Source organism: Eutrema salsugineum, unplaced genomic scaffold, assembly GCF_000478725.1.
Source record: "Eutrema salsugineum unplaced genomic scaffold, Eutsalg1_0 scaffold_9, whole genome shotgun sequence".
NCBI lineage: Eukaryota > Viridiplantae > Streptophyta > Magnoliopsida > Brassicales > Brassicaceae > Eutrema > Eutrema salsugineum.
In genome coordinates this window covers 5,806,846-5,833,259 of record NW_006256342.1, presented here as the reverse complement: position 1 = coordinate 5,833,259, position 26,414 = coordinate 5,806,846, and the positions used below count along the sequence as shown (strand labels likewise).

Sequence of the window (26,414 nt, the reverse complement as noted above, 5' to 3'; positions counted from 1 at the left end):
GCTTAAATCTTGAATTGACAATAAATAGATTTGCTTGAGAATCACATTAGTTTGTACGCTGGATTAACAAATAAGCTTTGCTCATCTATTTTTCTTTGATTTTATATGTGAATGTCTTGTTGCTTGTATCTTGATGGTTCTGTAGCTTAAAATACAAATTTTGATGTGTATCATTATTTGTAATTAATTTATTTGCTTTTCAAAACTAAGTGTCTATTCTTACAGTTTAATTGATTTTTCAAATCTTATGGCATCCTTGAGCTAGGAGTTTTGTATAAGAGGTTTATCGAATTTGTTTATTTGTTTATTTGTTTATTTGTTTATTTGTTCATCGAGTCTTGTTTCTTATGCATATTGTGATTCAGTTACGAGCAAAACCTTATTCTCTTCTTGCAGATTTTCTGGTTCTATAAATTTAAATGCCATAAAAACTTTGAAATGAAGAAGATAAGTATGAACTCGCGGGTCAGCCCGCAAAACTGTAGAGTATAGACAAATCGAGTTTGGACATATCAATTTGGAACCGCAACTCATGATGGACCAGTTCGCCAAACCCAAAAAAATTAAAACCACATTAGGTTGGGTTAATTGGATGCAAGTTGACCCGTTTGACATCTCTAATCAAAGCTGAACAAAATATACACATGTTTAATTGGACTATTCACAATTATCTATATTTTAATCAGAAAAAACAAAATGATTTCATTGTGAAATGTCCAATTAAATCCATATGATGTAACATTATCTGAACTTCGACAATATTGGGCTTAGGCCCGATAAGTTAGTCATGGGCTTTAATATGAACATTAGTTCTTTTTGTTAGCGGGTGAAAAATTTCGCTCATATTACTGGGGACTCTTTCGTCTTCCCCAATCTGACTTTCCTTGTTGATATTCGGTCAACACTCTTCCCTTTCCCGAAACCGCCATCGGAATTCTCTAGCCGTCGCTGTAACACGACTATCCTCGCCGGCGATTGTTATTTTTTCACGAAACGAAACTCCGATCGATGGAGTGAGCCGTTAAAGCGTTTCTATCGTCTTCGACTTCATCTTCCCGAAATTATCTCCTGTTTCCGCTTTCATGGATGATTCGAGTCTCGATTCTTTCACCAAACCTACGTTCTCAATCCAGCAAAAGGTGACTCTCGTTTTCACACTACTCGAAAAGTCAACAAGTCCTCTTTTGATTAGTGTGAGCTTTGGTGTCGATTTAGTAATTGGTTTTTGATGGTAGAGGAAGAGGAGATGAGAGGGAGGACAATCGAGAGGATCATGGAGGGAGAAAAGATAGAATCGATTCGCTGGGAAGACTTTTGTAAGTGTGATCATTATCATATCGAACTCAGAGATTTGTATAGAGATTTTTAGCTCAGTTTTGATTCTCTTTGAATGGATTGATAATATAAGGACGAGAATCTTGCGACATATGGCTACTGAGCTGAGCTTGAACATGCGAGGTGATGGTTTTGTTAAAGTTGAAGATTTGCTTAAGCTGAGTTTGAAAACATCTTCAAACATTCAGTTGAAGTCACACACAGTTGATGAAATCAGAGAGGTTTAGTTTCACTTTCTTCATTTTGTTTTTGTCTACGAGCATTTTAAGTGATTTGTAGTAACTGTTGCAGGCAGTGAGAAGGGACAATAAACAACGTTTTAGCCTCATAGAAGAGAATGCAGAGCTCTTGATCCGCGCAAATCAAGGCCACTCGATCACCACGGTACAAATCCTCATTCCTCAGAGCATTTTGGTCGTTTTTCTCAGGATCTTTGATATGTTGTGTTGAAAGTTGAGACTTTGCAATTTATTTGCAGAAGATGTGTCTTTTGAGACCATTTGATCTTCTATTTGCGGTGATTTGTTTCTTCCAGTTTTGAACAATATGGTTTCTTATGTCTTTCTGTGCAGAGGGTCGAATCCGGAAAGTTACTTAAACCAATCTTGTCACCGGAAGAAGCTCCAAGTAAAAGCACATACTTCTGACTCCTCTTCTGTATCGCATAATTTTTTTCATATTCATTTGAATTTTCTGTCATAGCAGTATGCTAACATGGAACTTATAGGAAGAATCTGGAATCAATCTTAGCATCTGGCTTAAAGCGTATAAATAGACTCCATGTTCACTTCTCTTGTGGCTTGCCGACAGATGGTGAAGTGATAAGTGGTAATTTTTTTGATCCTGTCGTTGTTGTTCCTGCATTATTGCATATTGCGCATTTGTATCTGATTCCAAATTTTGACATGATTTGGCTAAAGGTATGAGAAGGAATGTTAATGTTGTAATCTTCCTCGACATCAAGAAAGCTCTTGAAGGTAACGAGAATCTTGTTTTTAACAATGTTGCTATAACCCTCCAAAGATTCAATATATATCATTTTTCCTCTATTCAGATGGGATTGCGTTTTACATCTCAGACAACAAGGTGATTTTGACTGAAGGCATTGATGGTTTAGTGCCTGTCTATTACTTCCAAAAGATCGAGTCTTGGCCTAATCGGCAACCAATACTTTTCTGATTTGTTGTACATAAGTGTATATTCTTGCAACTCTTTGGTGAACGAGATCAAATGTGATCTTTTTGTAAAAAAGCAAAACCAGCTGATGAAAGCTTCTTGGTCTTCTTGTAAATAACGAGCAAGATGGTGGATCTTGTTCTCCAAAAGAATCAATCTAAATTTGGAATCTTTGTCTTTCATGTTCATCTCCAAGTGCTTGCGGATAGCAACTGCTTTCTTGATCAAGTGATATAGATCCTCAGGATTCTCAGGAGCAAGACCTTTTTTCAACAACAACAATACAATGAAAAGTATTTAAGTTTCCTCCTATATATATGTTTTTACAGCATATAGATAACAGATATGATCAGGGTTAAATAAAAGCCGTGGGATTTCAGAACTCGCACGATTTTGTTTCCGGTAACACTCTTCAAGTGATAGATACCTTGAGAGTTAGGACGAATCACACAAATCTGCGATGGAGTAAAACCCTTTTTTGGAAACTTGCAAATTGACTCATAAAATTAATTAATGCTTCTCAAACCATTATAATTTTATTAGTCAATCATCAAGCATCAAAATGAGTTAGACCAAATTGAATAATTGGGGCAATTGTATTTATAGGATAAAAAAAACTATAATATTATCCCTTTAATACTTTTTTAAGTTTTATCACTTTTAAAATTTTATATTCTTTTTAATTAATTCAGAATTGAAAAAATATATTTAAAATCTTAAAATTTTGGGTAAATACTGAAAAAGAAAGAAAAATATATTCTATATTAATTTTTTGGAAACAAATTTTTTTTAAGAATGTTTTACCAATGCTCTACGAATTAATAGAAAGTATATGCAACAAATCTATTAATTTATAGAATATGTTATTTACTATTTTATATGTTTTCTACGAAATATATAGAATTACTTATCTATAGTTTTTCTCTTCTACAAAGTTATGAAATCATATTTTAAAATTTATTCATTTTTCTACAACTTAGTCGAAGTATAATTCTACAGTTAACTATGTGTTCTACAACTGTAGAAGTATTATACAAAGTAGTCAACAAAATCTCCGAAAAGCTAAGATCAGGTGTAGAAAATTTACAGAATATATCTTTTTCCTTTTCAAATTATTTATTTTCCTTATTTATTTTCAAAATTTGTTTTTTAGAAAAATTGTTTTTGACGACATTTCTTTTCCACATCCTTCACGTTTTTCTTCTCATTCACCCCATCTCCTTTCACGTTTTCTTTCACAGTTTTTACTTCTTCATTTGTTTTTTGCTAACCTCCTTAAAATATGTTACATACCTATGGTCTCTGAAAATTGAGTATGAAGAAAGAGTGAAATTTTATTGTCGATAAAGAGAAAGGAGAAAGATTACTAAATTATATTTCTCGAGTACTCCAAAAAAATTTGAGACAGATGGCGAACCTCTGGTTCTCCAACATCCTCGATCCCAGCTCAATTCCAGCTTTAGCCTCCACCAGAGGCAGTCTGTTCCGCCCTCCTGACCCTCCTCCTCCCACTTCCCCCTCCCCCCCTCCCGGTTTCTCTTCTCCCTTCTCTCCCTCGCCCTTCCTCTCCCTTCTCTATCTCCCCTCCATTTACTGCTCTGCTTGAGCTCCCATCCGATAATCTATCCACCCTTGCCTCCCTCTATACTGTTGTTGACAGTTTTACTCAACCAAATTCCTTATCTGCTGAACCCTTTGGTGTCTTGGTGAACCTTAGATCTGGAGATCTTCCCTTTGCTACAGTCACTCCCTCGGTTACTGTGCACGTTGAAACTGCCTCTACATTTATTGAGGCTCACCCGACTGGTGACACCCGATTGGTGACAGCATTCTATCTACTCCTTCCCTTGGGCTTGCCTCATCTATCCCCACTTCTTCTACCAAGCCTCCCGAGGGTCCTTCCTTTCCTCGGAGTATCCCTCTCTCTATAACTACACCTCCACCTATAAATTGTTCCTCTAGCCAAATTATACCTCCTCAATCTTCAGAAGCCCTCCCACCACCTCATAACTGCCCTCCGTCTCAACCCTCATCTCAGCTCATTCCTCCCTAAATAGCTGCTACTACCCGTAACTCTCTCGCCCTTGCAAAACTTGGTCCTTCATGGGCTCAATAAGTAAAGGCAAACAATGATAAAAGTCTTAAGAGAGAAGCCCCAGTTTTCTTGTCCCCTTAAGGGAAGCCGAGAGTACTCATACCTGATTCAGTGTTCCAAGAAGGTGCAGAGGAACACAAAGATTTCATTGTAGGGTATAGCTCCTGCTTTTGGCCAAGTGCAAAGTGTCGTCAACCATGTTGACATGTGGGACAAGGAAAACAATTCAAAATCCATATCATTCCTTCGTTCCACTCAATGCTAATCAGACTACCCAACGATTACATCAGGGGAAAAGTCTGGAGAGAAGAATTTGGAAACAAAATCATTCCTTCGTTCCACTCAATGTTCCATGTCCAACCGTGGAAACAAAATCACTCTGAAAATACTATAGCCATTGATTCCATTCCCCTTTGGGTACACCTGAAAGGAGTCCTTCTGGACCTGAGAACTAACAAGGGGCTTGGTCTCATTGCCAATTTAATAGGCGAACCCAAAAAAACGTTTGACTTCACCAAAACCTTAGTCAGTCTGAAGGTTGGACATCTCAAAGTTGAAGCCAAAAAGCCATTACGTTAGGCTGTGGAATATGTAAGAAAAAACGGCCAAATTGTCATCGTTGATATTGATTACCCTGGCTCCCTCCTTCTTGTTCCCATTGCAAGAAAATTGGATATGTTGTTAAAAACTGTCTCCTAATCTCCACTACTTGGGTCCCAATTTCTAAGAAGAAAGCTTATATCCTTGTTTCTTCTCTTATTCCTCCACCTTCGACTTCTGGTTCATCCTCCGAGCCCCTTCCTGCCATTATACCTTTGGAATCCCCTTCTTCCATGCCTCATCCGCCTGCTGTCCTTCCCCAAACCTCATCCCACACCCCACATGTCCCATCACCCATCCCGAAACCATATCTGACCCCCTTTTGGACCCCTCTTCTCCTATGGACTTTAAACAGTATTCTCCTCTCAGCCATTCCCGACCTGAACCTGAGAAAAAATCTCCAAGTAAATAGCTTATCCTTATTTTTAAATCCAGCTCTCCAATACCTACTAAAAACTCCGACTTACCTTTGGAATCCTCTTCTTCTTCTTTTCATCATCCATTACCTTCTGAGGGAACCCCTCAGAAGAGAACCTGCTTCCACCCCAATGATAGTTAACTCTTTTTTTTTTGAATATCTGAGATTTAAATTACCCGGATAAGCATTTGAATTTTTTGCAGCAGCTAAACTCTTTCAATTCCCTTTTTGGAAACCTCTTAGAAACCCATATAAAAGAACATAACCTAAACCAAATAATGTCTATTACTTGCCCATCTTGGAATTTTTTGTCCAACCATGCTTCTGAACCTGATGGCAGAATCATTCTCATATGGAAGCACCCCGATCTGTTTCTCTCATCCACCAGACCTCCTAAGCGGTCATCAATTCATCTACACAGCCGTTTATGCTGCTAACTTGAGAGAGACAATATCAGACCTCTGGTGTCACATCCTCGACTTACATTATAGTATGTCCCTTAACTCTACTCTGTGATGGTCAATGGTGACTTCAACCAAGTAATCCACCACGCTGAGCACTCCTCTCACTCGGTCAATCATCTTACTCTTGACATGATGGAAAGAATTCATTCTTTATGACATGAATTAAAGTCCAAAACAAATTTCTATGGCATGAAGATAACTTGACTTGGACATGTGGTAAGTTGTAATGCATGGTCCGATTAAGATCATAAGACAATCAACATACTAATATATTGATTTTAAAACAAAAATGTACATATTTTTTAAACGAAAGATGATCTTTAACATAAATTAAAAGAAAAAAAATTCTATAGCATGCAAAAGGTACCGCTTCCCAAAACGGAGTTTTGTAAGTTTCCATGAGAGACTGTTTGTTTCAACTCGGCCTATTTGATCTCGGTGTTGGATGATGTCACGAAGGGACAACTTTTTTAAAGCAAAACTTTGAAGGCAACTCTGGAAATATGCGCAATGAAGCATAACTTTGATTATGATGTGAAGCAATCTACAGAAAAATTCTGGTTAATACGCCGGAAGATAGAGTGTGCAAATGGAGTGTTCGTACAAAATGTTTAGAGCGCTCAACGTATTTCAAAATCAACAAGTATGTGGCTGAACATACACGTGATCCTTCAAATAAAAAAAACTATCGGTGGGACAGCTTCAGCGAAAACAATCGGACTTCTGATTATACATAGGTATGAATGTGTTAAAGAAGAACAAAAACCACGGGAAATCAGCCTCACCAAATATCCAACATGAGTTTTGAAATCTTCGAAAAGTGGAGTGTTAGAATTAGAAGAAATAAAAATTGCGTCGCTCAAGATGGAGCTTATGCGACGTAATGGATTTGTTTAAGTGATGGAGGTGTAATGATGACTTTCTTGTTTATTTAGTTTTTCTTATAAGTATATGATTTTATTTTGGGATTTTGTTTGGATTATCTATTTTATAACTATTCTGAAAAAAAATATTAATCGATTGCATTGACCAAGATAAAGAGGTTCTGATAAAATTAGGTAATAACTAGTGTAATAATGTTATAGTTTTAAAAAATGTTTCAAACAAAATGGGTTAAGAAAAACATCATTTACTCAAACACACTTTTTTTGTACACAATTTAATCACCAAACACAAATTTCCTCCAAATCTTTGTGTTGGTTCTTAAGGTCTTACATATATTTGTTCAAAATTTCTAGACTTTTAACAATATGAATAAGTTATAGTGGCAATGGCAGTTTTGATTATGAAAATTTTCCGTCTTCTTCTGAAATATGTTGAACAAGAACTTTGAGAGAGATGTGATACTACGATGGCGTAGAGAAACAATATTTCAAGATGTTGTAGAAAGAATTCATTCTTTATGACATGAATTAAAGTCCAAAACAAATTTCTATGGCATGAAGATAACTTGACTTGGACATGTGGTAAGTTGTAATGCATGGTCCGATTAAGATCATAAGACAATCAACATACTAATATATTGATTTTAAAACAAAAATGTACATATTTTTTAAACGAAAGATGATCTTTAACATAAATTAAAAGAAAAAAAATTCTATAGCATGCAAAAGGTAACGCTTCCCAAAACGGAGTTTTGTAAGTTTCCATGAGAGACTGTTTGTTTCAACTTGGCCTATTTGATCTCGGTGTTGGATGATGTCACGAAGGGACAACTTTTTTAAAGCAAAACTATTTGAAGGCAACTCTGGAAATATGCGCAATGAAGCATAACTTTGATTACAAAAAAAATCTGGTTAATACGCCGAAAGGTAGAGTGTGGAAATGGAGTGTTCGTACAAAATGTTTAGAAGGCTCAACGTATTTCAAAATCAACAAGTATGTGGCTGAACATACATGTGCTCCTTTTACTAAAAAAACTATCGGTAGGACATCTTCAGCGAAAACAATTGGACTTCTGATTATACATAGGTATGGATGTGTTAAAGAAGGACCAAAACCATGGAAAATCAACCTCACGAATATCCAACGTGAGTTTTGAAAGCTTCGAAAAATGGAATGTTAGAATTGGAAGAAATAAGAATTATGTCGCTCAAGATGGAGCTTATGGGTGACATAATGGATTTGCTTAAGTGATGGAGATGCAATTATGACTTTCTTGTTTATTTAATTTTTCTTATAAGTATATGATTTTATTTTGGGATTTTGTTTGGATTATCTATTTTATAACTATTCTGAAAAAAAAATAATCGATTGCATTAAACAAGATAAAGAGGTTCTGATAAATTAGGTAATAACTAGTGTAATAATGTTATAGTTTTAAAAAAAAATTCAAACAAAATGAGTTAAGAAAAACATCATTTACTCAAACACACTTTTTCTGTACACAATTTTATCACCAAACACAATTTTCCTCCATATCTTTGTGTTGGTTCTTAAGGTTTAAACACTTACATATATTTGTTCAAAATTTCTAGACTTTTAACAATATGAATAAGCTATAGTGGCAATGGCAGTTTCGATTCACTATCTATTATGAGAATATTCCGTCTTCTTCTGAAATACGTTGAACAAGAACTTTGAGAGAGATGTGATACTATGATGGTGTTGGGAAACAATATTGCAAGATGTTGTAGAAATAATTCATTCTCTATGACATGAATTAAAGTCCAAAACAAATTTCTATGGCATGAAGATAACTTGACTTGGACATTTGGTAAGTTGTAATGTGCAGTCCGATTAAGATCATAAGACAATCAACATACTAATATATTGATTTTAAAACAAAAATGTACGTACTTTCTAAACGAAAGATGATCTTTAACATAAATTAAATTAACGCTTTCCATTTTGGAGTTTTGTAAGTTTCTAAGAGAGGCACAAATTGCCTTTTTGGAAACTTACAAAACTCCATTTTGGAAAGCGTTATATTTTACATGCTACAACATTTTTTAATTTTAATTTTATGTTAAATATCATCTTTCATTTAAAAAGGACGTATATTTTTGTCTAAAAATTAATATATGATTTTGTTGATTTTTGTATGATCTGAATTGGACCGCACATTACAATTTACCAAATGTACAAGTCAAGTTATCTTCATGCCATAATAATTTGTTTTGGACTTTAATTCATGTCACAGAGAATGAATTCTTTCTACAACATCTTGCACTATTGTTTCCCCTACACCATCATAGTATCACATCCCTCTCAAAGTTCTTGTTCAACATATATTAGAAGAAGACGGAAAATTTTCATAGTAGATAGTGAATTGAAACTGTTGTTGCCACTATAACTTATCCATATTGTTAAAAATCTAGAAGTTTTGAACAAATAGCTGTAAGTGTTTAAACCTTAAGAACCAACACAAATATTTGGAGGAACTTTTTGTTTGGTGATGAATCTGTGTACAAAAAAAGTGTGTTTGAGTAAATGATGTTTTTCTTATACATTATGTTTGAATTTTATTAGAACTTTAACAGTATTACACTAGTTATTACCTAATTTTATCAGAACCTGTTCATTGCAACCGATTAATATTTTTTCAGAATAGTTGTAAAATAGATAATCCAAACAAAATCTCAAAATACAATCATATACTTATAAGATAAACTAAATAAACAAGAAAGTCATCATTGCATCTCCATCACTTAAGCAAATCCATTACGTCACGCATAAGCTCCATCTTGAGCGACACAATTCTTATTTCTTCCAATTCTAACACTCCACTTTTCGAAGCTTTCAAAACTCACATTGGAAATCTTTAACTTCCAATTCTAAAACAATCAAATTTTTGATTACGCATAGGTATGAAGGTGTCATGAGCTGTTTGCACATAAAGCTGTGGATCAGCCTCGTCGAATATCCAAAACTATTTCGATGAATCTTCACAATCGGACCAAATACCAGATCTCTCTAACACTTTCTCGTACTCAGATTTGAGGTACGTCTCAACCTGGGTAGGGATCGACAATGTGCAGCGGTTGTTAATTTTTTCAACTTGCGGTTCACTTCCTGGCGTAAAAAAATCATTTAAGCAATTCCATATCCATTCCTGCAAATTAGAAAAACAACATCATTAACAATTGTTTAATTGTGAAAAAGCATGAATAGTTTGAAAAAAAACTCAAAATAGACTAATTGATATAAGAAAATGCTTTTCATAGAGAACACACATCTTTAAAGTGAGACATTGCTTCAAACCATAAAAGAATCAAAGACAACATAGAGGAAAGAGATTGAAGACATACCTGAGAGAAGGATTTAACTTAAGAACCTAGAAGATTGAACTGTAGTTGTTACCTCTCAGGCCTTTTGATCTGCAAATAAGCATATACATTATGTGCTGGAACACATCAACGGCTTATAATTTACAATATATTATCAAAACAATGAAAAATATAAAAATGCATACACTTAGTTCGATTCAAAAACCATATTATCCTCTCTTTTTCAGCAGTGCAATAAAAATTTGGGAAAGAAAAAAATACACTACAATAAACTTCGGTTTTAACCCTACAACCAGAAACAAATGATACCCAAAGAGTACAACTCAGAGGTGAAAAAGACAAACTTTGCATATACATAGTTTCCAAGCAAACATAAACAAGGAACATAGAGCAATAGAAAACAAAATTATGTCCACAATCAAATAATTTATCTTGGCAATAACAACGCAGAAACTGTTGTTTACAAAGAACTAGTTCTTACAACTAAGCAACAGTATGATCTCATCTCGAAGATAGCTTTAAGCAACAAACACACATAAACCAAATTGCAAAAACAAATAAGAATGTCGAAGACAAAGATTTCATAAGAAACAACTTATCTGCATCAAATTCAAAATCATTAGAAGTTAGTGGACACTAAACACTGTAAATCAATAGATTATCTTGAAATTATCAGTTGATACAGTGGCGGCGGCATTCTCTATCCCCAAAAATAAATATGGCTGCAGAAAACATAAATCAAATTGTGATTAAATTTTTTTAACAATTCAATCGAATGAAACAAAATAACAAAGAAGGAGTAGGGAGATGACATAAGAGGAGGACGGCGGTTAATTTGATTAACCGGAGTCAAAATAGATGGCAGATCCAGCTAAGGCTAAACCAGAGAAAAGTTATCGGAGTTTGTCTCTTTTTTTTCTTTCGTCGAAGTCAACAATAATAAGAGGTGAATTCTACAAGGGTCAGGGTACATTTTATTTTTTATTTTTTTTATTTTTATGTAATCTGATTATATTTGGTATAAAGTATTTTTATGATTATGTTAAAATTCAATTTAAAGGGTAAAAAAGATTAAATAATTAGTAGAAGTATTAAGGAGACAATTTTTAAAATATAAGTAATAAGAGGATAATAGTAACTTTTTCCCTATATTTTTTAATTATTCCATAATTTTATGAGTCAGACCAAATTAAATAAAATTAATTCATGCTTTTCAAACAAGCATCAAGGAACCACAATGAATATCCGCTAAAATGAGTTAAGAATATTCAAAAGTAAAGATTTCACAAAAAACAAGAGGAAGATTTTCCACTAGGAAAAAAATATATCGAGTGCTCTTATATTTCGTTATCATTTTTGTAGTCTTTTAAAGGCATCTTTAAATTTCTTCATTAGGAAATTAGAAGTTCTTTTGAATTCCAGTATTTTGTCTTCCTGTAATTCACAATTCCTTCTTTAGCAAAAATAAATACATAATACTCCTAAATAACTCACCATTCCTTCTGCGTTGATTAGTGTATATTTGTGCTGAAAACTCATCACATCTAAAATATTTCTTGCAACTTTTTTAAGAAAAGCTGTTAGTCTTGAAGTTGGTACTAATCTTGATGTCAACAATATTTCCAAAACAAAGATTTTTCCAAAAATGGCACTTTTGCTTTCAACAAAACGCTTTATTCTATAGCATTTTTATTACTTCCTATTTGATGTCTTCTTTGTTCTCTGTATATCTAGGCCAGCCACGATGCAATTGGCTACAGTGACCAAACACATCTTTAGACCTCTAAATGCCGCTAGAGACTATGAGATGCAAGTTGATAAGTTTAGTTCTTTAACCAAATAGATGAGAACAACTTCTTTTCATAGACATACGTGTCTTTTCTGCCAATTATTTATATCCAAAAAAATATTTAAAATATAGGGCTTACAATAATTACACAACCTTGCCTCTTGCTTGCTTAGCTAGTGCCTCTAAAGCTACATCAACAGCATCCAGCAAATCGTAGTTTGTAGCGTTTGGATGCGCATAAGTCATGCTCGGGATCAAATTTATAATTGTTTCCCTCAACATAACCACCTCACTATCCGAGATCCTCGAAAGCTCATGTTCTATCTGAGTGCTATTCTTTTCGTCCATAAACACCGAGTAACTTCTTCTATCGTCAGGAAGATACCACATATACTGAGTATACATGGTGTGTGGTGAAAAAAACACCGGTATGCACCCGGCTAACATTGCATCGAATGTTGACCTTCGCGTGAACGAGTCCCCTGGTGCTTGTAGGCAAAACCGCGACCGAGCCATCACTCCTAATACCGTCATCGGATCGTGACACCTACATTGGCCATATAATTAATGGTTAGAAGAAATGGCTGAACAAAAAGATGTATATTGGGCTATGTGAATCAGATTAAAACATTTTCTAATGAAGACAATCTAAATGGATACACAAAACACATGGGATTTTGTTGCACAACTAATTTTCTAGTTGAATAATTTGGAAATGTTAACCAATGAAAATGTAATGTAATAAAGTAACCTATTGTGGCAGTAGTTGTTAATAGTATTGAAATTGATGATTATGGACCCCTTCAATATTGAAATTGAGGTCCAGGGTAATAAATAAACAACTTATAATTGTCAAACTTTATAAAGGTTACAAAAAAAAAGTATCTAACCTGGTCCCTCCACTTTCACACTTTAGAAGCTCACAACGGCTCGAGCCGGCGCATTGCCTGATCAGCTCGTCTCTAATCGCTGCTTTTTCCAAGCCCTTTCTCGGCCCACCGACAAAACTAAACAAGTGAGGTCTCTCGACGATTCTCATCTTGTCTTGCCACGTCACCATCTCTGCTGACGTGTACGGATGAAAATAAGAAGGATACGGTATACCAAACTGATTGTCACCTTTCCACGGCTGCCTCTCCACGGTCAGCACCGACATATTCATGACACGTGGCATTACCATGAGTGTGTTTGCTCCAAAGTCAGTGCCTGCCTCGTCACTAGCTCGCATGAAGTCCCAAGCTGTTCTCCCAATCGCCAAGAAATGATCTCGACCGTTGCTTTTCTTCCACCATCGTTGACCGCTCACGTAGTCGACTAATCTAACGGCTACCTCATCGCGCTTCGTTAGGTTGTGTTCTCTGAACACGCTAGAACCGTAGAGCCCACCGTAAAAGGGAACGTAGAAAATGTCGGCATTGCTTGGCTCTAAAGTGCGGCACGGGTGGTTTTCCACACGTGCGTGGAAGATCATCTCGGCTATGAACTGGTGCGTCGCGAACCACGTTTTGCTGTCGCGGCGGAGAGGCTGGCCGAGACCGTTGTTGGCCACGTGAGGACACATGTCGGTGTAGATGTTCAAGTGTCGGCAGTTTTGGAGGAGGTTGGTGTTGAACTCTTTGGGAAGATCGTAGACGTAGACGGTGAAGTTTTGGAAGCACGTGCGAGGGAGTGACGAGGCTGGAAATGATGTTGTTTGTGGTGGAGAGGTGAATGGGAAAAGGAGGATTAGGAAGATGAGACAAACGGAGCAGAAGAGAAGAAGAGTTGGAATTGTCAGCTTTAGGGTTTCTCTGTTTTTAGTGTATTTCTCCTTTTCTTTCTCTGGCCATTGATCGATTTTGGCATGTTTCTTAGTGTAAGACATGGCAACTGAAGAGAGCGAGATAGAGAGAGAGGAGCTAGAGATGAGGTGAAAATGGACAAGAAGTTAGTGACAAATTAAATATTGAATGGAATTTGAGCGTTACTTTGACGGTGAACATGAGATGGATTATATTAATTGAATGAAAGAGAAAGAAATCGCAAACACAGAATATTTGTATACTGTCTTTGCGTTATTCGCGGAAATAATGGGCTTGATCTGTATTTTAGATTAATAGTGAAATTATTGAATAGTTGAATTATTTATTATGAAAGTTAGTGGAGATGTTCAGATGAATGTATTTTTTTACAGCATAATCATGAAATAAAACGCTAAAAAGCTGGTTTAAATTTCGGTAAAATTATTTTTGTTATTCATTTAAGTTTTATTTTTTGATCCGTCCAAATTAAGTATATTGTAAAACACTTTTTGAACACTTGAAATCTTGATGAATTAATATATATGAATAAACTTCATATCATTCACCACCAATACAAAAATATAAAACTTTGTTATTGTGGTAAATACGGTATCATTTTTTTTCTATTACAAATTATAAAAACAGTTACATATATGATTCTACAAATAATATTTTACCTGTTTACAAAGATACTCACGATGAACTCATTGTTGATCCTCGAGATAATTAAGTATATTTAAGAGATATTAGGGGTGATTAATAATAAGTTTGGGGCGAGATTTCCGTATAATAAAAAAGATCGGTTTGGAAGAGGAAAAGAAATCAAATTGGTACCGTATGCGATCTGATAAAAAAGAGAATATTTAGAATTTCGAACTAAGTCTGAAGAGAGTTTAGTTCGACATTCTAAATACTATTACAAAGAATTCAGTCTGACAGATAAAGAGAGTTTTTTTGTAGAGAGAGAGTGTAATAAATTTCGGATCCACTTATAAATGATCTATGAGGAATATTTATAGCGGGGGTTGAGAGACGAGTCTCCTCCAAACCGAGATGACGTGGCAGCTTCAGCACATCCTGCGGATATGACATTTCGAGCCGCACGATTGAACCACTCTGCAGCGAGTGATGATGGTCCTTCGCCGAGCTACTTGCGCAGATAGGCCACTGTAAACGAACTGCTTCTACATGTGTCAGATTCAGATTCTGCTCGGTTCCACACATTGTAGATTTGCGTCGTGATGATGACGATTTGGACGAAGCCAAGCTGACTGGATTCGTTGACTTTGGTTTAACTTTTGTTAAACTAATCCATATAGGCCTTATTATTCAAGATGGGCTTAGCTAATTGGGATGCTAAGCCCACCTCTAACACTCACGAGATCATATCCTTTGAGAATCGAATTCTAAATCTTATTGTTTTGAAACAATAATAAACACATGATCAATCACGTGATCAAGGAAACTTCCACAGTTCCACTATTGGGAAATATAGAAATACAAATGGTGGTTGGCAAAGAAAAATACAACGAAATGCGAATGGACTAATGTCATGACTCATGAGTTTAGATCTGTAGTAAAGTATACAATAACAATTTGGGAAACAAATATTGGTGACTACTGACTACCATAATACCATATTAGAAGAAACTTTTTTTTTTTTTTTGGTAAAAAGTTAGAAGAAACTTTTACATACAAATCCAAAATAAAGGAAAACTACGAGTGTTTACCATGTTCCCTATAATTTTCTATTCCAATGGTTTTAGCTTTAATTAATTGGGAGACGTTTTAATTGTTATAAACAGATTTCTCGCTTTAAAGTTTCCACTGTAATTGTAAAAGGTAATTAAAAATTTCTCTTGCTTACAAATATTTACATGCATTAGTTTGAAAGAAATACTATCTTAACATTTGATCTAAGCAAACACTATTTAATCTAGGGTTTAAAATTTTCATTACGTTTATATATGGACGAACATAAACTTTTAATTAATCATCAACCACATATTTATCGTATAAATCATAAACCACAAATGTATCATATCAATCATGAACCACATATCTATTATATTAAAACAGAAGCACTTTTAGTACTTGCTTCCAAACATTTCCAAAATTTTTTTATGATATTTTATTTTATATTTATATTTAATTTCCAAAAATTAATTACTAATTTAAATATTTTTAAGTTTCCTAAAATCTAGTTCATCTTTAATTTAAATTTCAAATTATTGAAAATTATTGGGTTAGCAAATTCATAGATATATAGATTAGTTATGTGTAAATCTAAATTCACATAATAACAAAATTTATAATTAACATTAGATCAATGTATACTTAATTAACGCATACTTTTATTCTACTAATATACAAATTTTTACTGTTTAAAATTAAAACATGATAACAATTTTTTGATTAAAAAAAATAAATAACAAAAACTAATTATATCTAAACAAAAAAATTAATGCAACCTAGATTAAAACTAAAAAAATTTTGTGCGACGCACGGGGTTAAAATCTAGTGTATCTTATAAATCATACCTTATTGTTAATTAAAATATTATTGGGAATTTTTTTTGTTAAAGGAATACTTTTTGTCAAGAAATTATATATATATATATATATATAATAGTACAATTTCCTTTGTCTACATCAACACAAAAAAAATTAACTTGGATAATATATGTTTATTTAGCCATATAAAGTTATTTCATTTCATCTTTGATTATTTAATTAATTATTTTTACTATTATTATAATAAATACTAAATATATGAAATAAGAATAAATAAAATAATTTGGTAAAAATAAATATAAAATAATTACAATATAAGCAAAACATAAACAAAACATAAACAAAAGATAAGCAAAAAATTATGAAAAAGTAATATAATTGATCAAATATGTCATACTAGTGTACATTCTGTCAAATATAAAATGACATTTTTATATTAACTTAGTGCATTTAGCCGTTTATCGTTTTTGAAAAATGAAAACTGAAAGAAAGTTAGGCATGGCATTGAGATCAGAGGCCCAAATTTGTCTAATGGTAATAATTGTTTGGGTGAATATGATGATGATAATTATTATATACTCAGATTCTGAAAAATCTAACAATGAGCATCAAATAGTATAGTTAGCTCCTCTTATTTATGCATGGGAAAGAGAAAGACGTTTGTCCAATTTGCTTAGGACAATTTGAGTGGAATGTTCTATTGGCGAATACGCGGCGAAAACACTCTGCTAGACCGACACTAACATTGAAAAACAAAAACTAGGGGAGCGAATGGAATTAACCAAGAATTATCTTTCTTTATCATATGATCATTGTTTGCAAAAATCGTCTTTAGGTGGCGTTTTAAATCCGCCGTCAAACCGCCATGTGGACATGCATTCCACTTACATTGTTTAGTCAGTGGCGTGCAAATACTTGTCCAAATAGTAAGAGGACGTTAGGTTAGTATTGGTGTTGTACAAGTGTAAATGGATCTATGTATGTTTGATATTTATGAATAAAAGGATTTATTTCAGCATCTCGATATGTTTAATCCTGTTTTTTTTTTCTTTTGGCTATCAATCAAGATAGTAAATCTAAACAAATTTCCAAAAAAAATAGAAATCTTTCGAAGCCTATGTCAATGTAAATTCACATATCAACAACAAAAAGAAAAAAAATATTTCAGTGAAGCTCCAAACACATGATCTGTACATATATAAAATTCATCAATCATCAAATACCACAAGCTACACCTGGTTTTCCAAAAGAAAAGGCTACTCCATTCTCCTTGTTGTAGCTCCAGTACGAGCATCTCAATAACATATGATTTGTCATTTTATTATAATATTCAAAATTCTTATATAATGTTTCCCATTTAATTCAAGGTGATAAGTGAATAAGTGATACTAAGAATATAACATATTTCATCGCTCAAATCACTAAGAAGAAGATTGATTTCTATGGTAGATGCAACAACAATCTCCATATCTTTGAGGATTTGGAACACATTCTCATCATCTCATGCAGTGTTCCCTTCCTCTTATCTTTATCCTCAAAACACCCAATGAAGCATTCAAAATTTTCTGACTTCCTTATCTCACAACAATTATGAATGCATTCTTCATATTTCGATATCTTACTTACTGCATATAAACAACCCACGTTAAGATTATAATTCTATAATCCATGTCCAAATAATAGTTTGTTTAAATCAAGTTTCCTGCGACTCGACTTCTCTCAAGTGGACTACGGGAATTCATTGTTGGTTCAATTTCAAATTCTCCTTTTAGGCCCATAGGCCTTGCGCGCTTTCATTAGAGTTTTGAGGATACATAAAATTTAATTTCTGATTTAATTTAATTTCATTAATTAATGACAATGATAAACAACCAATAATTGTCATGAAGAAAGAAGAATGCCTTTTTCTTAATAAATAGTGATAATCCCATAAAGCCCCATTCTTCAGGCTTCCAAAAATTGGGACCTTAGAGCATGTCCATTGAGGGATTGGAGAAAGAGTTCGGCTCGAGTTCATAAGCAGTTTTGATTAAAAAAAAGAAATAATGCTTATATGGAAAGGATCGGTTCATCAGGACAATCCTGAAGACCTCAGGTTCGTCCAATTTTGTCCAGGTGGCAAGATGTCATTAGGCGAAAGTTTTTTTTTTAATTTTTGAATTAAAAAAAAAAATTAATATCTGATGAACCTCTTTAAGAGGGGTTCACCAATGGACATGCTCTTACTACTGTTGAGTGTTAAAGAATTCATAAGACCATCCACAATGCAGTATCAAAAGCAGGGCCCAACGTAATATTTTTGATTTGTTTTAATCATTTTGGCCCATATATTCGTTGATACCATCTCAAAGAGATGAGTCGGACGAACTTGTATTGTCGAGGTTCAACGGTACGTGGCACACGCGTATTGGCTGTTGGAGGGAGTTAATTTTTTATTATGGGAAGCAATTTTTCTGGTTCAGTTTTATTTTTCTTTCTCGCACCAAAAATATTATTAAAAATTTCTGATGAACTCCACCATGAATATCAGGGTTGTGGATGGTCTAAGTTGATAAGGCCGACAATACTTTGATATTTTCATACCCATCATTTGAGCCAATATAGAAAGACAAGTCCAGCATTAGTTTTTCCATACCTAGAGTCCTTTAGCATTTATGAAAAAAATGATATAAAATGGGACATACACTTTAATGTATGGTTTATATTCAAGTTTTAATAGAATTTCTTTCGTACCGAAACTATTTATACTGGATTTTTTTTGCTCAATAGTTCCAATACTTAATTTTACGAGTGTTCGAAGAACTAATGACAAGTCTCTCTTTAACAAAAAAAAAACTCCCAGCAATATTTTAATTTAACAATAAGGTATGATTTATGAATATTTAGATACATACATATGTGGTTTAAAATTTATTAAAAATTTTATATTCGTTCATATATAAACGTAATGAAAATTTTAAACCCTATGCGTGGAGACTATAATTTGAGGCATTATATACTGTCAATGTATACATACGACAATATTAATACTTAAAAATAATGGGTTTGAGTATATTTCATTTGGTAGGTATTATTAAACAAGATTGAGTCTTGTGATTTTGCATCACTAGCCTATTAAATTATATTGATAATACCTTATTTGGTAGACTTTGAACAACCAAGACAATTAAAACTGTTTAATTTAATTTCTGATGCAAGTAAAACTCGAATACATAAAGTTTTTACTTCCTTTTCATCTATTATGGTATGGCTATACATATATATGGAGGAAGTTGTTTTATGAGACTTCTTCCGTGTGTTTCAGAAGAAGACAAATGAGAGGGAATAAAAAACAATGAGGCTAATTAATAGTAGTAAACAAACTAGCATTGGTTTTTTTTTTGATTGGGTAAAAGGGGAATAGAGTAGCATGGTTGCATGCGGCAAGGCTACCATAGCCTTATAGGTCTATTATAATAACTGTTTCAGATTTTTTATATATCAAAAAGGAAAATCTCTTCTTTCCTATTTTCATATCATTCATAGGTATAGGTAAATAACATAAAATGTTGCTGCGACTGATAATAATATCTACGACGTACCTCACTGTTATTTACATTATTTTTCATCATTGTTTCTTATATAGCTATTGGTAATAACATAAAATCACGTATATAATTATAAGTGATATTGTACTTGAGTTAAGAAGAAAAAAAACGAAGATTATTGTACGGTTTGATAAGGGTGTATATATCTATACGCATAACCTAGCTCCTACTAGACTTCTAGTCCTAGCTTCAGTAGAAGCAGAAAGATACAAAATCTTGAGTTACATCAATAAATATTTTTACTCAGAATGATAACAACAACTCGATCTTTTTAACTTCAAACTTTAACTCAAAAATATATATGAATACTACATTATATATATGATACCATCATCCACTAGAACTACAAGTTAAGATGAAGTCCCACGTGACTATATATGTACTTATAAACAATTTTCCAATAAGAGACTATCATAATTAATTACACCATAGAAATAAGAGAGAAAATAACATGCATGTAATTTAAATGTAAATGCAAATGAGAAAAACAAACATTAAGGCAGCAGCAACTTTAAACATTCTTCTGTTTCTTGGACTGCACGACGGTCCAGAGTGCTGTGAATCGATGGCAGTGTAGATTGATTGCTATTTAACAGTTAGCTGCAACATTTTTAGTGTAGTTCTGAGCCTATCACTAGGCACAAATCATACCTACTTCTATACATATTGCATATATGTATTTATCTATACGTATTATATATTTACGTATATATTTACTTATACATGTACATGTGGTGGATAACGGACGTAGAATCCCGAGATAAATCGGAAGAAAGGTACGGGACGAAAACGTTTTTGCTTGACGGATCTGTCTCTGCGTGTGTGCCTTTTGGCTTTAGCGATGCGAAATATTTGTAATTAGTTAAAGTTGTCTTTACATTGCTCTCTCTTTCTCTCTCTCTCTCTCTCTTTTTCTTTGTCTTAACCGTGACTTGTTCACATCTTACGTTCGTGCTTCCAGTTTTTAGCTTTCTCTATTTTCTTCTTTTTCATTGAAATATTTTTATTTTATTATCACACCTATTTGTTCATTTTTTTGTAAGGGTAATCACCGTTTTCATTTTACTTATAGTAAGAATTGTAAGTTCTAAAAGAATATAAGAAAAAACTAAACATACCGTTTTTTTTTACAAACGGCTAATCCATGAGAATACTTTGTATTAGGAAACTATATATGATCCAACTTATTGATATAACAGCGTATTATAGATCGTGTCTTGAGATTGGCCAATTAAGTTGCTAAAAACAAATTTTGTGGGGTGATCAGAATATAGTGAAGATATGACAGTATAAGTGTGGAAATAACCCTTGTTACAAAAAAAATGTGGAAATAAGGTTATAGCATAGTATATTATATATTGATTCCAAATCTTATATTTCAATATGCACTCAAAGTCTCATGCATTTCAACATGACAGCCTAAAAGTGTAATAGCTGCCTTGTTATACGGCACTGCCATGGAATTATTCACAGCTCTTTCGTCCAACATTTTTTTTATTTAATATTCTTTGGTCAACACCAACATACTTTGGAGTTGACATCACCGGAGAGAATAAAATCACGAATTAAACAAAGGGGTGATATAATAATAAAATAAATTCATAAGTAGGATCGGCCGAAGCTACATAAGAAAAATGTCCAATCAGGTCGGGCTACTGATAGACCGGTTTGGGTTAACTATATATAGCGAGACAAATATTTAAAATTTGGGGGCTGATTAATGTGATACCTTCCATCTCAAGTCATATTCAGTTTTGTTGCTTTTATCATCTCAAGTCATAGGGAAACGGAATCAATGAGAAAAAAAAAAAAATCAATTGGTCCTAACATATTGGATAACACCTTGAAATCATTAAATATGAAAAAAAAAATGCAAAACATAAATCGAATTTGTCAATGTTACGGACTTCACTAAAAAATAGGAATGTAAAGAAGAAGAAGAAAGAATCAATCAAATTATGTTATTCTTCAAGTATTCAGTTTGACCCAAACCAATAGAAATTGAGCACGGTAACACTAGTCTACTCTTATACATATATCATTAGATGATTTTGCACGTTTTGCACCTGATCCTAATTCATAAACCACCCGAGACTGTATGATTTTATTTCACATGGCGAACTATGTTACAATATATAATCACCATATTAAAAGATTTTACTTATATAGTACGTACACGTAGTATACATATTCACTTAAGTAATTAATTTCGATATGTGTATCATTGTATACCACATATACAGTACGTAGACAGAGAGTGATTCGTACGCATCAAACATATTACTTCGTACGTAGAGACCCATCCCTGTTGTTTCCATTACTTACATATTTATGCTTCTTCAAATAGGCGTCCGTACACTTTAAAATTGCTAGCTAACCCATATGACATCACAAAACCAATGAAACATGTTATATCGAGGCTTGACCCAATTTTTGCTGGGCAGATCAAGTTAGAGATATTCGCCTATTTAACCTCTCTCTCTCTCTCTCTCTCTATATATATATATATATATATATATATGTGTATAATTTTCTGTGTACGTTGTTATAATGTATATATATATATATATATATGTGTATAATTTTCTGTGTACGTTGTTATAATGTAGCTGTAACTGGTCAGAATAAATAAGAAGAAGCGATAGATATGCTCGAGGCCATTGCCTCTCCAGTGTAAGCATATAGCCCCCTGACCCCGTATAAAATGTCTCAATGTACGCATTTTCTTATTAATTAATTCATGTAACTTCTAGAAATCATCACTTTTTCTTTATTTCTTTATCATCATCCAAAGGAAATAATTTAATTAAAAGATTTTCTTCACAAAATAATAATAAACGAGGCCAGGTACACTATATATCATTGTGTTGTCCAACATTTATTTCTTTTGTTATACAGTTTGCTCATACTTTACTATCGCCTGTATCTGATTCCTTCAGTGTTTGCAAAAGGTCCCTTCATTTTGTCAATTGCTTTACAAAAATAATAATAATAATAATTCGTAAAAACTTTGCATATAAGTAATTTTACAAAGTTAGTTTCGAACCATAAAATATTTGTTTAGTGACATTGACCAGTTAGACTCAACCGGTATAATTAAAAGTAATAATTTTGTTAATAACCTAATAATCTTTTCTCATCACCATTTCATATATTGTGCATAATTGGTTGAGTGATAGGAATTTTCCATACCTTTTAAAGAACTTTTATAGCATTTGTTTTCCAATCTAACTTTAGATGTTTTTTAGTAGGTTTCATATAGAAATAATTACTGTTGTAACGAAACTTATTTTTTAACAAAGAAAAAGAAATATATATTTATTTTAAAAAGAATAAGAAAAGAAAATGGAAGTAGTAGTTGATAGAAACTAGACTGCAGCAGAATATGCGAAGGGGAAGTTTTACTAGTTAGGGGAATTCAGCTGGCATCTAACGGTCTCCATCTGGATCTAGTTACTTCCTGCCTACACTTTTATAACATTATATACAATAAAATGTTATATATATTTGAAACATCCTTTTTAATCTTTGATTTTGAACAAACCAACCACCAAAACCCACAAACCAATTCCCTCCAATCCCCAATCCACATATAGCTAAGCTAGCTTCAGGCCAAAGTAGCTGAGAGTTGTAGATGAGCTCAGATAAAGGCTGTTCCAATCTCACTACACATTGTATCATATACTATGAACACAATATCTCTTTCCCTATCTCTCTCTGACTCATTTGTCCGGTTCCTCTGTCCTCTCGTTGTTCAAATATATAATATATATTGCAAAAGCTTTATTTTTTCCTTAGATTAATCACTTCCCTTGTGTATCCATAAATAGAAACTTTGTTAAACGTTCACCTTTTAATTTATATCCAATAGTACACACCTCCATGATGGTCCCTTTTAGTTTCTAACTTGTTAACTTTACTCTTAAATGAGTTGATTCAACATCATTTGGCATCTGCGACTCAGTACGATAATTTATTTACTCCGCACTAAAATCGAGCACAAGACAAATCAATGAAATCATAATGTTAAAAATATTTTTAATAAATAAAACACATAAAACAAATTGGGTCAAGATTCATTAGATCCTAATAATTAATTATTTCAACTAAAATTCGACAAGAACAACAAAAAAGACAACAGACGGGCCATTTTGTAATAACACATGTAGGATCCATGCGCGTTTAGACAATTCAAGATCCAACTGAATTATTACAAGAAGATAAAAGAAAAGCTGAGGAAATATATTAAAACTCAGAGCGAGTGGTGATCTTGAAACCGGTTAATGGGTACTCGAAGAGAGTGATCCAAAGGCTGCCTTGAACCGTCGCCATCACGACGACCATGTGGCGGTTCGAGCGGCGGAGCCGCACGGATGCTGCTGGCAGAGCCACGGCTAGGAAAACCTGTCTGATCAATGGGTGCACCAACGCAAGTGTAGCTCGACTCCACGGGACCATCGGCCATGTAATTAACGGTTGTGGTGGTGGGGAGATTAGGGTTTGGAGAGATGCTTCTACTGCCTCGAAAAGATTGGCTTAAGTAGTAATCGTTGATGTGACTGTGAGGAGAGTATTGGTTTGAAGTGTATGGATATGGCGGTTGAAGCGGTTGGGGAACCAAGTTTGCCGAGGGGTTTCCGGTATATAGCATTGGTGATGAGTAAACCGACCGGTACATTGTTGGATCCGTGGTATGATGATAACTGCCAAATAATTCCAAATATAATCACATCATTTATATGATGATCATTATATAATCACATTTAGTAACATTTTTGTTTTATAATTTTGGAAGAAAGAGTACCCAAATGGCGTAATTCCAGGTGGGGTTAAGGTGTCGTTACGGTAGACCAATTGACGAGCTTGATTCAATGTCTCGGTCTCCCTCTCTTTAAGTTTATAGAACCAAAAAAAAGAAAAAAAAGGACATTAAACTAAGTCTTAAATGCAAATCAGCTACTTTCTATATTGTTATAAGTTATAACGTTGTATAGTCAAAGTATGGATGTGACATTAATCATTTACCAAAGACAATTTTTTTGAAAGTTGGGTTTTATTTGCACGAACTAAAAAGTGTGAATATGAAAGGTGGATTATATGAAAGTTTAAGTAAACATGCCTTGTCGGTGGCGATTCATATGGCCACCAAGAGCTTGGGATTTGCAGAACTTGAGTGAACAAAATCGACATTCGTAAACCTTCCCGCTCTCATCTTTCCCTTCTTTACTTCCTTTCTTCTTTCTTTGACCTAATTACCAACCAAAACCCCACACATTAAACAAGTTCACCAAAAAATAATCCAAACCTTAATTACCATTATAGGCACTAATAATATAAATAGATAACGTTTAAAATTCAATTTTCCGACTATAAGTGTATGTCTCCATTTTTAATATATTTGTATATCGTTAAAGTATTTAGGGTTTTTAGATATGCATACCAGAGGAAGAGCCTTCCTCGAGGGCTTGCTTATTGGCATCTCTAGAAATATCATCTGGCAGATTGTTGAGGTCTAAGTAATTCTCCTCATGCCTCCTGCCAAAATTTCAATTAAAAATAAGATTAGAAAATTGGAAGATATAATTAAGAAATTGGTGTTGTGTATTGTGGGGCATATACATAGTGGGAAATGAGAGATTGGCTTGAGATAAGACTTCTCTCGAAGAGCTATAATAATTGAGAATATATATTATAGAGGACTTTCAGTTGGAGGCTGCACCACAAAATAAAGGAAGAGAAAAACGTAGAGAGTAGTAAAAGTTAAAGAAGAGAGGCTCGAAAGTTTTCTATCAGTTTATCTGCCACAAACCCTCCCATCTCTCTCTTCTCTCTCTGCGTGTGGAAACTAAATAAGCAAAGTGGGTCTCGTGACCTTAAAAAGATAGAGGTAGTGTGGGCTTAAGGGGTTTTAATTAAACCAGAGAGAAAGTGTTTGTGTTTGTGTTTGTGGTTTGTGTTTGTGTGTGTGTGTGTTTGTGTGATGAAAGAGAGAGATGAGAGGGACATTTCCTGAGTGAAAGGAGATGCTAGGGCTACTAGCCTAGAACCCTATTACTCTGCAATTAATTCATGTTAAAAAAGACAAATACTTAATATTTTAAGAACTATTTTTAAGAAATTAATGAGTTTTTGGACCTTTTCTGTGTATATATCTTCATGGTGAAAATCAAAATAAACTACATAAATCGCCTTTCGATCAACCTGAAATTATTCCCAATGGTAACATTAGTTTTTTTTTTAACGACATTAGTAACCAAGCTGTTACTATCATCAAAGAAAATTATTGTATTATTTTCTGATATCTTATCATGAGTCTTGAGAGAATCTGAAAAAAAAAAGAGTTAGTCTATAACTTGTTCTCATGATTTAATAAACCTCCAAATCGCACACATTATGAAAATGAGACGTTAAAGTGTAAGTTCACTGG

The 26,414-nt window shown here is 33.6% G+C and overlaps 3 protein-coding genes across 3 annotated transcripts; 1 reads left to right on the top strand and 2 right to left on the bottom strand.

Moving 5' to 3' along the window:
• Positions 1-882: 882 nt before the first annotated feature.
• LOC18009102 (tRNA 2'-phosphotransferase 1) lies at positions 883-2,659 on the top strand. Its single transcript, XM_024152123.1, is given in 8 exon segments — positions 883-1,139; positions 1,236-1,316; positions 1,409-1,556; positions 1,627-1,719; positions 1,908-1,962; positions 2,041-2,163; positions 2,256-2,312; positions 2,390-2,659. Coding segments are annotated over 8 exon segments (735 nt in total). The 5' UTR covers positions 883-1,086; the 3' UTR covers positions 2,515-2,659.
• Positions 2,660-12,193: 9,534 nt separating this feature from the next.
• LOC18009209 (probable xyloglucan galactosyltransferase GT17) lies at positions 12,194-13,996 on the bottom strand. Its single transcript, XM_006391074.2, has 2 exons — positions 12,997-13,996; positions 12,194-12,653 (listed from the first exon to the last, which is right to left on the bottom strand). The coding sequence occupies exons 1-2, from the start codon at positions 13,968-13,970 to the stop codon at positions 12,251-12,253; spliced, it is 1,377 nt and encodes a 458-aa protein (XP_006391136.1). The 5' UTR covers positions 13,971-13,996; the 3' UTR covers positions 12,194-12,250.
• Positions 13,997-24,225: 10,229 nt separating this feature from the next.
• LOC18008943 (zinc finger protein JAGGED) lies at positions 24,226-25,785 on the bottom strand. Its single transcript, XM_006391073.2, has 5 exons — positions 25,607-25,785; positions 25,428-25,522; positions 25,107-25,235; positions 24,792-24,876; positions 24,226-24,690 (listed from the first exon to the last, which is right to left on the bottom strand). Coding segments are annotated over exons 1-5 (762 nt in total). The 5' UTR covers positions 25,609-25,785; the 3' UTR covers positions 24,226-24,239.
• Between the last annotated feature and the right edge of the window lie 629 nt (positions 25,786-26,414).